General features: G+C 42.9%; 1 protein-coding gene across 1 annotated transcript; it reads right to left on the bottom strand.

Annotated features, from left to right (window-relative positions):
- Nucleotides 1–3,184: 3,184 nt before the first annotated feature.
- Nucleotides 3,185–16,972, bottom strand: elp1 (elongator acetyltransferase complex subunit 1). The gene is made up of 34 exons (XM_072451130.1): nucleotides 16,776–16,972; nucleotides 16,556–16,708; nucleotides 16,375–16,456; nucleotides 16,063–16,143; nucleotides 15,883–15,968; nucleotides 15,620–15,810; nucleotides 15,000–15,123; nucleotides 14,834–14,927; nucleotides 14,374–14,604; nucleotides 14,057–14,306; nucleotides 13,839–13,994; nucleotides 13,218–13,324; nucleotides 12,918–13,021; nucleotides 12,026–12,079; nucleotides 11,418–11,523; nucleotides 10,754–10,869; nucleotides 10,589–10,662; nucleotides 9,170–9,248; nucleotides 9,018–9,097; nucleotides 8,815–8,949; nucleotides 8,661–8,746; nucleotides 8,232–8,542; nucleotides 8,028–8,151; nucleotides 7,556–7,653; nucleotides 7,235–7,436; nucleotides 7,103–7,164; nucleotides 6,974–7,036; nucleotides 6,832–6,892; nucleotides 6,013–6,126; nucleotides 5,683–5,782; nucleotides 5,468–5,595; nucleotides 4,228–4,379; nucleotides 3,461–3,551; nucleotides 3,185–3,346 (listed from the first exon to the last, which is right to left on the bottom strand). The coding sequence occupies exons 1-34, from the start codon at nucleotides 16,950–16,952 to the stop codon at nucleotides 3,279–3,281; spliced, it is 4,140 nt and encodes a 1,379-aa protein (XP_072307231.1). The 5' UTR covers nucleotides 16,953–16,972; the 3' UTR covers nucleotides 3,185–3,278.
- Between the last annotated feature and the right edge of the window lie 1,017 nt (nucleotides 16,973–17,989).

Below are 17,989 nucleotides of genomic sequence, written 5' to 3'. Positions count from 1 at the left end.
TCCAATAACGAATGAGGAAATAAAGTCACATAACATGGTCACATCCTTTGCCTTATCGGTCTGCGAGTATTCTTCCAATAAAATCAAATGTTATGTTGATGTCAGTAGGTTCATGTCTATGATTTTCACCTTTTGTGTCTTTCTGGGCACAAGTAAAACAAATAGTCCAAAGTATAAATGTCTTCTAAATAATCTCTTATATCGTCCCAGAACAGTTCAACTTTGGATTCTTTCTGTGGGTAGGGTCACCTCTTCACAGATCTGACCCGTAACCTGGCCGGGTGGCGTTACTGCTCGCCTCAGAGGAAATAGATATACAACCCACCACTAGAAAAGTTACACAGTGCACCTTTAATCACTGTGTGGAGTAATATTAAAACAGATGAAATACTTATGCACAGACTGTGACAGAAGGATTTGCCGCACATCACAGCGCAGGACAGGAAGCGTGTGGGGTCCCTGGATGTGGGGGGCCTTTGTCCTCTTAATGCCCATGTCAACAGCGCCGGGGCCCCCATCATTGTGCGGCCCCTGTCCCCTGCTTTTGTGCGGCCCTCAGAGGATGTGTTAGAGGAGGCATAAGTCAGCTCTTTACACAGGCTCCTGAATGCACGGGCAGCAGGACGAGTCAATCACACTATCTGTCCCCCTTATGTCCCCGGGACTCATCTGAGACGGGCCCTTTGTCCGAGGGATGCGCTGGAACATATGTGTGTCCTCTGTCCTCACATCGTCACTGTAGGAGACTATTGATGTTCCAAAAAGGAGCGTCTGGTATCCATGTCTGGCCAGTTGTGTGAAGTAATTTATATTTATAACGACAATAGAAAAGTGACACAAAAAAAGGATAATTTGGACATCTTTGCATTCAGGTCCTTGTGTAATTAGAGCAGGGGTGGGCAATTATTTTCCTCCGAGGGCCATATTTGAATCCAGGCCTGTAGCGGAGGGCCGGCCCGCGATCATTGGAGTGAAAAAAAAAAAAAATCCCCAACATTAAATATCAAATAAAATAAGATAAGATATTCCTTTATTGTCCCACATGGGGAAATTTCATTGGTGCAACGCAGGAAGATACAGAGGCAGATACAGAAGAAAAGAACAGATCACTTATAGGAAGTCTGACAAACACTTTCAGTAGAAGATCTCCTATAAACAAAAACTCCCATAGACAAATAAATAAATAAATACCATTGCATGTGATCACGACAGTAATTGCACATGAATGTGTCACGACAGCACATAGATTGCACATGAATTTCACAGTAATTGCACATGAATCACAACAGTAATTGCACATGAATCACAACAGTAATTGCACATATGACAGAGTTGCACATGGTTAGGTCAGTATTGCGAGTGTTCAGGACTAACAGTTTTTGTTATAAAATCTGACAGCAGCAGGAAGGAAAGACCTGCGAAACCTTTGCCTCACACAGCGAGGGTGGATCAGTCTCTCACTGAAGCTGCTCTCCAGAGCGGAGAGAGTGTCCTGCAGGGGGCGACACTCATGGTCCAGCATAGATGTGAATCTAGCCAGGACCCTCCTGTCCAGAGCACAGCCCAGGACTCGGTGCAAAATATCACTTTACTGTCAAATATAGGCTATTGAATCTATTATTTAATTAATTTCACGTCATGTTTATTAAAGGTGGTATGGACGATTTTTTTCAGCAAATCTTTTATCATATTTCCTCGTGGCGTGGATAAATCATTTGTCCTGCCACGTATCAATCATAAAACGCACCTATCGCTCACCTGCAGCCGCGCCAGGCTCGTCTCCACGTTTCCGCGTGCCTAAGCGCATGGATCTATCATAATATAGTTCCCTCCGTGTACGGGGCAAAATGAAGACGGAGAAAGACAGTTCGAGCTGACGCAGAAGTGGACAGAAATCTACGGGAGACGAGCGATGTGATGCGCTCCGTTGCACTAATAAACAAACGCATGCGCACTTCCACCTGAGGTCTCAAATCGCCGAAAAATCGTCCATACCGCCTTTAAGGACACAAATGCAGACAGATGCTTGAGGGCAAAAAAGGAAAAAAATAAATAATAATAATTAAATATTACTTGGACAAGCTTGGCGGGCCGGATGTGGCCCGCGGGCCGTAGTTTGCCCACCCCTGAATTAGAGGATGTTTTGGGTCAGGTGGCCAGGTCAGGGCAGGTTCTGAGGAGTTTATTCACTCAATATTTGGTTTGAGTTGTAATTAGATTTTTTTTTTTTTTTAAAGAGATTAAGTAAATTAAGTCAAAGGCATTGTGACACTTTATCTGGTCGTGTTTTCAAGGAACAAATCTATTCTAGTACAATAAAGTTTTTGTTAATTCCTCTGTGAGCTCTTTGAGAGCAGTCGCTCTCAAAGAGCTGAAATCTCGAGTGCACGTGAGGCACGAGGAGGTAACATGTTTTGATGTGGTCAAAGTTTCTTGTTTGGATGGAGCTTTTTTGTGACCATGAATGTAAATTATTTCAGGCTCAACCATCAGTGTGTGGTCAGCTCAGATGGTCAGTAACCATGGCCACTTACATTGTACATGCAGTGTTTGGATTGTTACAGACTGGGTAAGTCTTTCAGACCACACTCCGCACACAGGATCAGTTAAGTCTGGTTCAGTCGGACTGCTCCAGGCCTGAACAGACCTCTGCATTAATCAGGGCTGACCAGGCCTAGTCCTATTCTGGTCCAGGCCAGAAGGGGAAATAGCAGCTCCTGCAGCTGGATGTTTGTGCCTCACTCACTCCACCATCACACAGGCTGTAATTAGAGTCTAATCTGGGACCAGCAGAGCTCCACAGACTGAGGCCATATGTGGACCAGGCCCAGGACTGTGGCTCAGAGCAGTCTGGACCAACCACGGCTGCTCTGGATCAGGTTCTTTCTCATCTGTAGGTGACCTAACCTCTGGTGTGAGTTAATACCAAACATTTTATAAGAACTTCAGTAATCCATCTCGTTTGGTCTCCTCCTCTAGAGCTCCGTTTGAACCTTTCAACATCATGAGGTAGTAATGCAGAAAGTGCTCCTCTATGTTTTTAACGTACATACACTTTCACCATAAGATTTTGATCACTTCAGCACAGATAGTTTAACAGCATTGGGAGACAGAGACCTCGCAGGTGCACTGTTGTTTTCTATGCTCAGAAATCACGAAAGCTTCATTCAGACAAACCACACAGTCACACTTTTATACAATAGTTATTCATTTTAATTTGCCAGGATAAAATGTACAAGTAAAAATACAAAACAGCTAAACTAAATAATACACAGACTTTATGTAAGAACAGTGAGCTTCCATTTGATGTTATTTCTCATCTTTGGTGGAGCCAGAATCTCTGCTTCTAAAACAAAAAGGTTGGTATATTTTATATATTGTATGTATGTGTATGTGTGTGTATATATATACATACATACACACACACATACATTAGAACACATTGTGTTACATGTCTGACCTTGTGCCTGAGCCTGTGCAGAAGCTGCTGCTGGACTCTGCTGTTGGAAAGAGGCTGAGATGCTGTTGGCGGTGCTGTTTGGCCCAGTGAGCTACAGAGCAGCAAAAAGAACACAGGAAGCAGATGTACTTTGAAATATGCACCACATTTGAGCATATTTATACTTTTAAAGTAATTGGCATGCACATTAATGTATAGATTACAAGGCACATGGATCATTCAATCATCTTTTTTTGACAAAAACTGTTGAAAAACGTGTGCAGTTGTGGGTGTCCAAGCGTGCTCAGGGCTGCACACTGAACCAATAATGAAGTCCTGCTGCTGGAGCCGATGTGTTCTGGCTCATGACAGGAAGTCAAATGTTTTTAGATTTTTAGAAATTCATGCCACATTTAATGGTTTGTTACAGAGGCTAATTTGTATTTTACAAATATTATGCATTATTTGTATCATTATTGGACTTTTAAAATCTCATGTTTTAAAACTTAAATTAATAAACTAAATAACACAGCTTCTGAAAGCACACATTACTTTTACATGACGCAGTTGTAATGAATCCAATGTAACGGCGCCAAAAGTCTAGCAAAGATGATTTATGGACTTAAAATCACCTCCAAAGACATCACCTTCTATGCCAGAACGCTCCAATTTATCAGTCCAAAAATGTGTACACGCCCTCAATTCCTTGAACTCCAACTAAATCAGTGTTAGCTCCGCCCCTTGATGTGGCAGGAGGTGAAGAGTGAAGAGTGGAGCTCGGGACTCACCGCAGTGCTGCTGCTGAGCGCGGTATCGGGCCAAACCTCGGGCACGGCGGTCTCCAGCAGACTCAGAGCTGCTGCGTACAGCTCCTGAAGCCTCTGCGCCTGTCGCTCCAGCTCGAACAGAAGCAGCATCTTCAGCAGGCCGTGCACCTCCTCTGAAACGCAGCGCACGGGCCACAGTGAGCACGCCGGAGAAGTCTGTCTTTAGGGTCAATACAGCACTGTATGAATGTAGCATGCGACTGCTCTGTGTTTCTGGACAGTCATTTCATTTTTGTTCATTTTGACTTTAACTTTGCATCTTGTGCATCAAGCGTGGCCATGACCAGTGAATCTCTCCACTGTGAGGTCAATTAAGCTTCATCCCATCTCATCCTAGTGTTTGCGCCCTCTGCTGGTGACAGTAATTGGGGAAAACATGGCCGCGACCTCCAAAATAACCAAACAATTGACTCGGGAAACCCCACAGTAAAATTAAATAGACGTCTGTAATATTTCAAGTTGTAAATCTTTTAAAATTTGGTTTATTTGAATACATTTTAGTAGTTTATTATGTTATCTGATATAAGTTCCAAAAAAATATTACCATTTTACAACCACTGCGTTATAGTACTCAATTCAAAGACAATGTTTTAGTGGTAGCTCTGAAATGATTATAACAAAACCTGTTAAGGTTAAAGTTAAGGTTAGTCCCAAACAAAAAATGATAAATTGGAACATTGTGGTAGTTTTGTTTGGATAGTTCTTTAAAAAAATTGTTGACTAATAGTGACTAGTCTACTGCAAAAATAATCAGTCATCTTTTGATCATTATAATTATTAGGACTAAAGAGACTCTTCAAAGACGGTGCCATTATTTAATCAAAATAGAGCAAATGCACTGCACGGTCTATATCCCGTTATGTGCAGCAGGGCCATGAAAATGTCAAAAAACAAAAAGCGGTTTCTGATTTTCATCAACAATACACCTTTTTCATAAATATTATGAATATATAATAATAATAATATATATCTAGAAGCCTTCAGACACCATATTTCAACATTTATTTAGTTGATAATGTATGTAAAAAGTCTCAAAGTACAATAGAAATAATTGTTTAACTAGTCAACTACTAAATTAACCGTTATTTGCAGCGCTGAAAATGTCTAAATTATCCATATACCAAGCTCTTGCTCTTCTAAAACATGACCCAAACTTCTATCTAAATGTTCTCAGTAAAGTAATGAGTGTGGTGAGACAGACCTCTCATTTTGTCCACAGTGGTGACGATCTCCCCCAGGGCGTGTATCAGAGCCCTGTCCTCCATTGGACTTCCTTCTTTCAGACTCAGCTTCTTGCGTTCTGCTTTGCGGCGGTTTTTCGATGACCTCCTACGAAAACAAAAGGTGTGCATGTAGTGTGCGTGATGAACAGAAATGTGTGATATTTAAGAGGATAAAAGAGAGTGGTGGTCTTACGAGGAGATGCGCGAGTTGCTCTGGGAATACTTGGAGCCGGTCAGGACACTGCTGGCCTCGCTGTACAGCTCGGCGTCAGCGCAGTCTGGGCCGTCTTCATCTGACGGGTTTCACATGAAGAAGTCAACATTGGAAGGCTTTTCGATTCATTTTATTTTAGATGTTAAAGAAATATTGTTAAAGCGCAGTGGGACATCTTGACATTTTTACACAGTGTGAAACAAATAGTTTGTTTGAATAATAAAATAAAAATCATAATGTATTTTTTCCCATAACATTAAAAACTATGACAAAAATAATAGTAAATTGGAATTTGGAGCTGATTCCTACCGAGCAGGTCCTCCCTGGCCTTCAGTTTGTGCTCTCGGACCACGGCCAGTCTGTTCCTGTGGCGCGTGAACGTCGACGTCTGAGTTTCCAGAAAGGCCGTTTGAGCGCTCAACGCTGAAGACACAAAGACACAACTTAAGTGGAGAAATAGAATACCAAGTATAGAATAATATGATATTGTATCACGATACATCTTCTTTATGATTTAATGCCCCTGAAAATATCTTGCATGCTCAAAACACACACATAAACACGCTCTACAAAAGTGAGAGAGGAGTCACAGCTTATTTCTTATTTAGTCAAATAATGATAGACATCATGAGTCTTGAGTGGCGCCTCGCACTGTTGAGGCAAAGTAGAATGTTCTCTGCGAGTGCCTGATGTGTGGAACTGATGAATTGTCCCGCGGTCAAGTCCAAAGTTTTAAGTCAGAGGCTCTGGCCTCCGGCGCTTTGGTCGTGCCATAGACAATAGCTCTCTGCTGTCTCACTGCTGTCTCGTCTGCCAAGTAAGACGTGCTGCTGCAGCTTTTGCCCCGTGAAAGCCTCAACCTGTGCAGCCAAACACATTCACGGAGTCTCTACAAGTCTTAGTGTAGGTTTTTATTTATCGAATGATAATGATGAACGATGATGAACTTGATTAACTAGTAATTATCCAGGATCATGTATATAATAGTGTTACACAGGTTGGGCCTGTAATAAATCTGGCCCTCGACCAACTCTGATTGAACTATTTCGACCTGCATTTGAGTTTGAGACAGCAGCGTAGGAGCAAGATGAGATGAGGGGTACAACATGTAGAGCAGGAGCAGAGCACCTTCTAGAAGAGCAGGTTTGAGGTTGGTCTCAGTGATGTCGTGCCTCTGGTGTGTGTGAATCTGCAAGGAATAAAAGATAGAAACAGTTTGATTACAGGTCATTAGGCCCATTGTACACCATTATGCCATAAATACACTAACCAGTCGCAGAGCCTCGTCCCAAACAGCACCAGTGATCAGAGCCAGGATGGCCTCCTCACAGTCCTGTGGAACATACCCCGCTCAGTCAGTTCATCACACAAACAGAGACATTATGAGTCAAAGACTTACATGGGCATACTGGTCCAGCAGGAGAGCGGCCTCAGAGTAACGACGCTGTTCACTCAGCTTTTCTGAAACAAGGATAAGGGCATTTTACATAAGCCATTTCCTTGTGGAGTTTGTAAAAGATAGTGTGATTACCTGCCATGTCGCGGGCCAGCAGAGCCAGCTGGTCAGGAGGCAGAGGGATGAGCTGGGCCACACACAGAGCATGTCTCCAGCTGCAGCAGCTCACAAAGCTCTGCAGAGCCGAGCGTGTTTCTCCACATCTCCACAGCAACAGCCCGGCCTGCTCCATCTGCTGCTGCCCAACCAGGTGCTCCGCAAAGGCAACTGTCAGCTCCTGAGGAGGACAACACATGTGTGGAGGTTTACTGGGCTTAACACTTACACTCTGTGTGTTAGTCTGATGGTGCTGCTAGAGTTAGAGTTAGAGTATGTAGTGGCTTCACAGAACTCTACCTTGGACTGAGTCTTGTCAGCAGAAAATAAGCGTAGAGCTTCAGTGTAGAGCCTCTGTTCTTTGACCAGCTGCAGAACCTCAGGGAAATGTTCCTTGCCTTAGCAAACACAAAGAACAGGTTGGAAACATGTGTCCTGTGACGACCGTCTGTGAAAGTGTTGCAGTCTTCTTACAATCCCACTTGCTGCATCACCATGCAGTCATATTTCATAAGAGCACTATTTAGGTTCTGTGCTGGAGCTATTATTAAGCCTATTTTAAATTTTAATTATTTTTATTTTTTTATATCTGATAGCTTATTGTTATTCTTATCCCATAGTAGACTTAAATTGTTCCTCTTTTGACTTGTTCCATTGTTTTATGTTGCACTGAATCACCAAGACAAGTTCCTATGTTTGTGAATGTTGTTCATTGGCAATAAACCCTTTCGGATTCTGATTCAAAGGCATTGTAATGCAGGCTTATACTGACCACACTGACTGAGATGAACCAGAGCCTTGTTGTAGCGTTTCAGATGTTTGTCGATGGTGTAGCGCTGATAGCTGGGCTCCAGCTGCTTCAGCATGTTTAGGAAAGGCAGATACTCTTTTGGATCCTGTTTACACAAAAACATGAGTTATACAGCATCAATACACAGGACAATTCAATAGAAATATACTTGAATAAACCGGGTACCTTCTGAGACTTCTCTGCCACCATAAGAACCAGGTCAAAGTCGTATGTGCCCAGAGAGTGTTCATATAGGTCATTGACGTCCACCAGGAACAGCAGGTACTTCAGAGCCTCTTCAGCGCTCACAGCAGGAGGAGCAGCATGAGCAGGAGCAGGAGCAGGAGCAGCAGGAGCAGGAGCAGCAGGAGCAGCAGGAGCAGCGGGAGCAGCAGGAGCAGCGGGAGCAGCAGGAGCAGCGGGAGCAGCAGGAGCAGCAGGAGCAGCAGGAGCAGCAGGAGCAGCGGGAGCAGCGGGAGCAGCAGGAGCAGGGTTCACTGTGCACAAGGTCATTATTATTCACTAAATATTCTAAATCATATTGTGACAAACTAAATGTATGAAATAACAATAAGATCCTTGATCATGCAGCACACAGGTCGTACTGTTCCTCACCTCGAAGTTCATGGACTTTCTGCAGAGCAATCTCCAGCTCTGGGACGGTCTTTCTCACATGAGCCGTCAGAATAGACAAGCAATACCTGCCCGGGCAAAGAGAAGTTAGAAGAATGGAGAGATTATTGAACAACTGGAGGTCACTTCCACTGACTTGTTTGGGTCCATGGACTCCATCGCGTTCCTCAGAGCATCACACACTACATCCACCTTTGTCCCTGGCAATCTGCACGCCTGGAGGAGGGCGTCTTCTGGCCTCGGGTACATGGTTTGTGTGGTATCTTCCGCTCTGTAAAATAAAAACACAGATTAGGGATGGCTTCAGGTTGTGTTGTAATAATCCAGTTTGAGTCTTACTTGAGCTCTGTGAGGAACAGGTTTATGTGGCTGATGGAGCCGAGCTGTGTAACAAATGCCTCAACATTGTCCAAAAATAACTGAAAAGAAGAAAAAAAAAAATCAATAGTCTATTCTCACTCTTTTAGATAATTGAACTGTGAAGAGTTTACCTTTGGATTATGGTCATAAATGAGATTCAAGTTGATTCTTAGTTTCCTCATACACAGAAAAGCTTCTTTGAATCGCAGGCTGTTAAAAAGAGGACACAACAAATATTATATTAGGACTTTAACAGACATTGAATATCTATGATAGGTTTGTAAACTGAAGCAGGCCTCGTCTCTCCCGTCAGATACAGAATCGCTCAGTGTCATCATTACCTGCAGATCTGCTCTAGTGGGTGATTGAAAGAATAAGTAGATTAAATGAAAGCACAAAATCTGGCCCCAAAATAAGAGGGGTAACGTGCTCCAAGTTTTAAAAATGGCATGACAATAATAACTGAACTTGTGATTTCATTGGCTGTAACAGATGACGCATCATATCATGATGAAAAAAATGTAATAGCTAGCCTTGTTTAAAGTGACCTGATTTCAGAATATGCATCTTGTTTTGACCAGGTTAGATTGAATTGCTTATGTTAGTTTGAAGACATTTCTGGCTGGTTATAAGAACATTTTGGAAAAAAAAACATGATTTGTCTTGAAATGAGAAGAAATGATACTGAAACAAGTTCGAAACACTGTGTTGAAGGGAGAGGCCAGTTTGAAATGTGGAGAAATGTTTCTTAAACTGTGTGTAATTCCATCTGCAGCCAGTAGATGGCCCCAAAACTCAGGTAGTCCAGGGGGAAATGGCAGAGATCCAAATGCATGTTTTATTTTTCTAAAACATGAGATGCCAAACTAAAGGTATTCAAGAGCATGTTTAAAGGCCGATAACAATACAATTAGTCCATCATATTTGTCCTTTAATGTCTAAATAATTAAGTGTTTTTCATTTATTTATTTTAAGACTCAAAGCATGACTGAAAGCATGACTTTATCAAAGGTTTTTCTTCAATGTTAGATTATTTTGTGTATTACATACTATTATAAGCTGATCTACTTCCTGCTGAACTTCACTGTGCATCAGATGTCAGAAGGTGGTTTTCGGAGCAAACATACCAACGTGTGCTCCGCAATTAGAATAATAAAATCTGTCTCCAGAAATATTCACATTTCTTCACTTATCAGACAGGCCCAGATAAGTTCCTGCCAACTCTTGACTTATTTGATGCCAGACCATTTCTGTATCAGTGTCAGTCAGGAATATCTACATCCATACAGTATACATCTAGAATACAGTATTTCATTTTTAGTCTATGTACTGTAATTAGTGGAACCATTGCACATAAGTATGAGCAAACTGCCATAGTCCTGCATGCTTTTGCTGTGAATGTCCCGCACCAATCTCTTCTGCTGTTATCAGAAAACCTTCTTCCACTCATCCATCTGCATCTGAGCCTGTGTCTGTCAATTATCAGCAACATCAACCACTATCACACTTGCATATTTTTTTTCATTTCTTTAATCATTCAGCACACAGACCTGTCCAGCCAGTTTCGGAGCTGAGCGAGCACCAGGGCCCGATGGTGCACAGTTTCCAGGTTTCCCCGTGGCATCTGTGCAGAGTAAAAAAAAAAAAAAAAAGTGTTTAATATTGTGTAAGTTCACGGCTCTGTCCTGGTCCTAGAGTCTGAGGAGTGAGCAGACCTGTAGGATGACCCTGGTGTCCTGCGGCACTACAGTGACTATCCGAGCCCCCCTCTCCACTCTGCGCAGCGTCTCGTCGTTCTGTCCCCCATCTGCAGCCAGCGCCACCTGCAGGTCTGACCGGCAAACAGCATGTTGTGAAGATCAGATTAACCTCAGAATGTCACAGAATATGAAAAATCGAGGTGGTTTTGGCAAATGAAAAGCACTCGGATACATGCGAGTGATGTCACAGCCTGGTTTAAACATATTTGCTATTATATTTTGCATTGTTTGTCTATTTACCAGGAGTGATCATGTTTTATGACAACAAAATGTCAATTTTGAGGTTTTACTGGACACTTTTTTACAACAATTTTAACCCAAAAATAGAGTTTTTGTTTGTTTGTTTTTTAATTTACAGATTTATTACGACAAATATACATTTAGTGAAGCGCAAATACAATTTTGAGTCTAGAAAATAGTATTTTTTCCATCCTGCGCAATAGAAGAACAAACTAACTGAAATTTCTAATGTGGGAATTTCAAATTGTTACATATTTTTAGTTATAAAACTTTAAAAATCTTTAGTATTTGGATCTGATCATATTCAATCTTAGGAAATGTGTCGTGGTGGACTTCACTTTGGCTCTACACACAGCTTAGTAACACAACACATGGTCACCTTTAACACTAAGAGAGGAGAGCTGGAGACATCTGCAGCTGTGCGAATGAGTTGTGACCAGAAGGAAATCGTTGCAGACGGAGAAGGACGACACGTTGGAGGCGAGCTAAGAACAAACACAAACAATGACCAAGTATATTGAGGCAGTCTCACAAGCTGCCTCAATATATTGAAATACAACAAATACATACTATACAACAAAAACAGAAGGAAATAAAGCAGCATTCTTTGTCCCGTTTCAGTGCAAACAACATGAAGAAATAAACGTTTTATCATAGTTCTTTAGAATATGACAGTAGAGTTTCGCATCAAATTTAAAAGGTTGTCCGTTAGCACCTTCAAAATATAGTAATAGCGGTAGAAAATGGATGGATGGATATTGTTCCCTGAAATGAATATAATAAATATTACTGTATCTATAGCATTAGATCCCAACTGTAACTTAACCTCTTGTTTACACCTTCTTTGTAAAGTTATTTTCATTGACATATTTCTGTTACAGCCCAATATATTATTTTCTTGTACAAATTACTCGGAAAAATGTGTTATACAAAGTCAAAATCAGATAATTCTTTCTCATAATAAGAGCTAAAGCTTGCCTGACATACCTTGGTGTCTCCAGCGTACAGGTGGCATCTGTCCGTCAGGCCCAGCACACACTCCTACACACATGGAACCAGATGTAATGTGTTAACCGTTTCACACACATCATCTCTTCAGCCACTTTCTAAATACATGAAATCTAAAACATACCTGTACAATACTTTTAATCACAAGGCCACTCTCAGCAAATCACAAAAAAAACTTTCACTTCTCTGCGCCTCTACACCGGGTTTTATTGTCTTTATGTAGTGGACTGTGTTTGGGTAATGTTAGACAATGATGCATTATGCACAAGGGCTGTCAGATACAAAACTAGGATTGAAACTACAGATACTCATTTGAGCAAGTATCAACCGTGCAGTTTTAGTATGATGTTGAGCTTTATCAGAACTAGCATAAGAGAAAGTAAATATGAGAAATAGTATGTCAGAAAGTGCTCTTTTGTGTTGAAAAGGCCTTTTGTTTAAATTTTTTTTTTATTTAACTATTATTGTGGTATCAAATCCGGTATCAGTATTAAGCTTTTTCCTTAGAACTGTGACAACACTATCATGCAAAGGAAATAAATTATTTTCTAATTATTATTATCCTAACTTGAATGCCGTGCGGCGATACAGGAAACAGCTGTAAATAACGTGCGCTAGCTTTGTTTTGTGAAGTTTGAGGCCTCAACAAAAACGATACAACGATTTATCACAAGAGCAGAACAGAGTTTGGTGATTTTGGTTTATATCTGCTTTTATTCTCATTCTCTCCAATGACTTCACTCGAAAGCAAGTGGAAACCAATCTGTGGAAACTTGTTTTTTGTCTCCAGGCTTTTAAACAATCTGTTTCTTCCATTTTCTGTATAGAGTTGTATGAATAATACATTCTTCCTGCACCCTTTGTGTTTTACCTCCTGGCCGATGTTGCACAGTGCAGTTTGGACACACGCAACAGGGAATCGCAGCGAACAGCCTCTGGAGTCCTCCCAGTCCTCCACCGAGGGCTCGGCACAGTCTGAAACAAAACAAAAACGCATCACAGGTGCATCACAGGTGCATCACAAACGCATCACAAACACATCACAAACACATCACAAACACATCACAAACACATCACAAGCGCAACAAGCTGTGATTTTTGACATCCCTAGTTTGAAACCATGTCCTACAAAAGTGGCTGTAGTTATTTACACAAACAGAGTACTACAGACCCCAGAGGAGCCTTCTGATGTGTCCATCCTCCAGCTGCAGAGCCACAGAGCCGCTGTTTGCACTGTGAGCCACGCTGACCACCACTGCAGACACCTCCACCTCAGATCTGCAGGGGAGAGCACCAAGAACACACAAGGTTTCATACAAATATGGAACTACTCACATTTACAGCTTTTGATATCAGCTTCAGCCCAGGAAATATTGGCCTGTCAAACCTCATTTTAAAGATCAGAACCTACAGGATTCAGTCACAGAGTTTATTTTTTGCTGTTTTGCTGTTGAAAAACTATGATGGCTGTACAAATAATATAATTAGCATATTATTGTGTTAATAACAATTCTTAATGTTTTAAGATTTGCTAACATGTTAAGGGAGTAAAGTAAATTAATCTGGTATCAGTTTATATCTGGTGTCAGCAGATCCTCAAAGTTCAAGTATCAACATCGGTATCAAAACTGAAAAAGCTTGTGCATTCCTAAGTACACCTTAGGCTTCAACTTTCTCTCTAAAACTTTTTGTTATATTTCTATCAATACTAAAATGTACCTTTTGTTTCATTCCTGCATAGAAAAATAATAAATAATAAGATGGAGTATCCTAAACTGTCTTGTTTACAGACCTGACAGCAAGTGTTTGATCCGAGGCTTGTGAGGGACAGAGGAACAGCACTTTGGAAAAGTTTGTTCTCCGAGATGATCTCACAGCCACAAACAGGTCTGCTCTGAGCCAGAGCAGGTGATGTAACTCAAGGGGGAGCTCCAGACCCAGGCCCGGGCTGCACGCAGAGAAGAAACATCACATCTACTCATGCTGTGCACTCGACAAACCACTTAATACCTGTATGTCCTGTGTAAGACCAGCGGCTGACACACCGTCCTGAAGCCAGTGCTGCTTGTATTGGCCTTCTCTCCTGGGTCTGGACCAAACACTGAGATGTTTCCATCGGCAGTATAAGCAGCCAGCTCACTGGTCCTTTCCGCCTGACACAAAAACACCACCTGGTTGACCACAGAGCTCAGCTGGAGCTCATAGGAGCACATGGGAGGCGGCACCACACTCTGCCGGAAGTTGGTCACAAGGATTTTACCTGAAGATAAAAACAACATTTACCGAGATGGTCACAAGACTTCAGCCGCTCTCATCTTAGAACTCACTCCCGTCGATCACAGCGACACTGGCGTCATCAGCTGCACTCTGGCCTCTGCTGCGCTCTGTGTCCCAGCTCCACTCGTATGTGAGCATGCTCCAGTCCCGCTGCACCACATGCAGCTGCAGAGGCCGCACAGGGTCCCAGCACACACACACTGGAGCTCTCCGAGGGTCATCCCCAAAGTCCAGACTCTGCTTCAGGTACCAGTGGTAGTTTCCAGTCGTCCACAGCTCAACTGAAGTCACAGGCAACAGTCTCTTAAAATCTCAGACTTTAGTTAGCTTAACTTAAATAACATGGATTCAGAAGCAGATAAAGACAATGTTCCTATTGTTCAATTATAAAATAAATTAATCAAATCTATTAAACACTGTAGCGGTAGTAACAATGACATGATGTAAATTGTTTTTTTAGTTATTGTGCAAGTGCTTTGGACTGAACTGTCTAATGCTGGTGCTGCTTACGGTGAGTGCTGAACCTTCCATCTCCAGCAGCACTGGTGTCCTCCATCCACAGAGCCAACACTGTGGAGTCGCTGTTCCACCAGAGCTCCTTCACCTGAAACACACATTTCATCACTGGACCTGTTCACCAGGTGCTCTTGTGCACATGTGCAGGTGGAGCTCTTGCCTTGGTCTGGTTCTTGCTGTTGGGCAGAGTGAAGTCTCCATGCTGAAGCCCATTCTTCTCCAGAAAGACCACACAGTGTTTGTTGTGCTGGCGCTGGGTGCTGGCGATCAGACTTCCCGAGGGCCTGAACCACAGGACAAACATGTCCGAAGTTAAAGGTTGAATAGCCAATTTGAGCACAAAATGCGCATGCACGCACCCTCCTGTTCTTTCCGAGAGGCCGCCTACCATCAAACCTTGTGCACGAGCACGCTACAGCTCCATGTATGTTTGTTTATTAGCGTGACCGGATCGCATCAAACACAGTCTTTCTCCGTCGTCCCTCAGCCATTTTTGTCCTTGGCGGTCTGAAGCGTGGAGCTACACTGAAGGAATTTGCTGCTAGCTTTGATAAACACACACGTCATATAAACCACGCATGCGCAGCCAGGGGAACGTGCTGATATCCAGGGAACGAGCCAGAACAAGGCTGCAGGTGTGCACTAGCACGCAGGGAATGATTGACATGTGGGAGAACTACGCTGCTGCCCACGCCACGAGGAAATGAGACTCAGATTGGTCGTAAAAATCCTCTATCTAACCTTTAAGTCTGTTTGGTCTGAGTCTCTGTGTGTGTTCACCTCCAGCAGAGCGGCTGCTCCAGTCCGCTGAGGGCTTCACTGGTGGCCTGTAGCACTCCCTCTCTGCTCCACAGCCGGACCCTCCTGGCCCCGCTCTGTGGACACACTGCACTCACAGCAAACAGCTGGCCGTCTCCTCGCCATGACACCCTGGGCCTGTGGTCGTCCCACTCAGGGGCCGGCTTCAGCTCCTGTGCACACGGTAAGGACATTTACAAACATCCAGATTATTGCCTCTTCTTTATACAGTGGGATCTACTGACCACTGCCTTCTTCTGAGCTGCTTGTTTTCCCTCGGAGCCGTGGAACTGAGTCTCTTTCTTCCCCCAGCCCACTGTGATGAACTTTCCTGAAAGACATTGTATATAACCCAATGTGTTTTTATGGAGTTTTTTAGTTTCGAATAGTGTAATTTTGAATAGTGTCCAGAAGTTGTGCCGTACCTTCACCAAAGTCTTCTTGGTGAATTCCCACTTCAGTGATTGGCTCAAAGTCTTTTGTCATCATTATAAAAGTGTCCTGACCTGAAGAAGTTCACATTACATCATGTAAAAAGTCGAACACACTGATAACACTGCATACACATGTTCATTATAGTTTTAAACACCAAAACTACAGATTTCAACCCAAATCTAAAGATCTTTAGCACATGCTACTTACACGTTTTAACACATAAACTTCTATATTCAAAACAAAGCCATCAGTTTGATCTGAACTGTGACTTACTCTATCGTTTGAATGAACAGTGCACAAACCTGTGGTGAAAATGACCAGCTCTTCATCTGGACTCCAGCTCATTGAGGTGAGGCCACTGTCCACACTCCCCACACACTCAAACTGGACAACAGAAGCACAGAGCAGACGTGAAGAGCCTCTGGGTGAGAGCAGGGCCACTGCAGCAGTGATGCTTCACTCAACGTGATTCCTGTGACAAACCTGTGTTGAGCTGAAGTTGTAGAGCAGGACATCGCCCGCGGCTGTGGCCACACAGGCCGACTCCAGCTCTGCCAGGTCCTGTAGTCCTACTACTGAGCCACTGCCATCTTCAGGGAGAAAGCCCTCAGCTGTGAGCGAGGCCTCACTCAGCACCTGAGAACCACAAGCAGCAGGTTTTAGAGATCACTGTGTCACTGCATGTAAGATCTGTGTCCCTCACCTTCCCTGTGCGAGGGTCAAACTCTGTGATGGACAAGTGTGAGGCCACCAGCAGAGAGCCGCTGTCACTGCGCACTGTCACACACTGTGGGGCCCCTGGCTCCTGCACACAGCCCTGTGGGGCCCCTGGCTGCTGCACACAGCCCTGCGCGCTCCTCACCAACACCAGGTTCCGCATCCTGCTCCAGGACACTGACACTGAAGAGATAAAACAGTCACATCATCTGTAACAGCTTGACTTCAGATTCACACAGATGACCACAGAAAATGCTCAGTTACAAGCTCCATGATCGCACAGGAAAAGAAGAGCGGACTTTAACAGACATTTCTATCTCATTTAAACATAAAGCTCTTTTACAGTGTCATGCCGTCTGAAAAGCAGCAAATCCAACAAACACACAAAGTGGAGCCGCTGAACGGACAGAAGACCTGGTCCAAGTGTTTTAACTGTAGTCTAAGATAAAAGAACAGTACATGAGCGTCAACTCACCTCCGAGAGACTAGAAGCCGCAAAAACAGCAACAAACCCACATGTGGTGAGTAGTGACCTTTCACCTTCTCCTCCACCAGACTGGTGCTGCCTCTGGTGGCGCGGAGTGGACCTGCAGTGTGGATGATGCTGCGTGTACCTGGATCATGGATCTATTATCTGGATCCCTCTTTGTGGTTTATTATGATGAAAGCACTGCAGATTTCCCCCTCTCTCATCCCATAAACCAGCTGGATTAACGGTTATACTTGTGTCATAAAAGCTTTTGTTCTTAAGCATGTTCAGAAGATTTCTGGAGCTCTGTGGCACCATCTAGTGAAGTGAATCACAGACTTATAAATGAAAAGCAAGAGTTTATGCGATGCAAACGGTTTACATCACATTACCTGTTTTATTTATTTTTCTATATTGTGTTTTGTATATTACTAATTGATTAAACTGTATCCTTTGGTTTACAATAAACCACAGGTTCTAGATTAATTAATTAGTCTAGAATTAATTACCAGCACTCCAGGCCTACAAAAGAAAACAATGAAGCTGTCTGTGCAGCAGTAGCTTTGATTCGTCAGAAGGGGGCGGTGTTGCTCTAACTTTAATGTGAATACAAGGCTACCTCAAGTTAGGTTTTAGGTAGAGGTCTGTAGTTGATATTGAAATCTATTTTTAAAATTAATTTATTTTAGCCTTTTTGTACTTTCCATGCAAGGCTAATATTAATCTGTATA

The sequence above is a fragment of the Eucyclogobius newberryi genome, unplaced genomic scaffold (genome assembly GCF_026437365.1).
Source record: "Eucyclogobius newberryi isolate DKJ021-1_F unplaced genomic scaffold, fEucNew1.0.hap1 SCAF_18, whole genome shotgun sequence".
Taxonomy (NCBI): domain Eukaryota; kingdom Metazoa; phylum Chordata; class Actinopteri; order Gobiiformes; family Gobiidae; genus Eucyclogobius; species Eucyclogobius newberryi.
The sequence above is the reverse complement of the archived record's forward strand: the minus strand, read 5'-3'. Positions and strand labels throughout refer to the sequence as shown.

What these genes read in the sequence shown, in the direction of transcription:
- elp1 (XM_072451130.1), bottom strand. Translation starts at nt 16,952, where the DNA reads ATGCGGAACCTGGTGTTGGTGAGGAGCGCGCAGGGCTGTGTGCAGCAG. An exon ending in TGGAAGGTTCAGCACTCACC is followed by an intron (nt 14,605 to 14,833) that starts GTAAGCAGCACC and finishes CTGTGACTTCAG; the next exon opens with TTGAGCTGTGGACGACTGGA. An exon ending in TGTACGCTGGAGACACCAAG is followed by an intron (nt 11,524 to 12,025) that starts GTATGTCAGGCA and finishes GTTTGTTCTTAG; the next exon opens with CTCGCCTCCAACGTGTCGTC.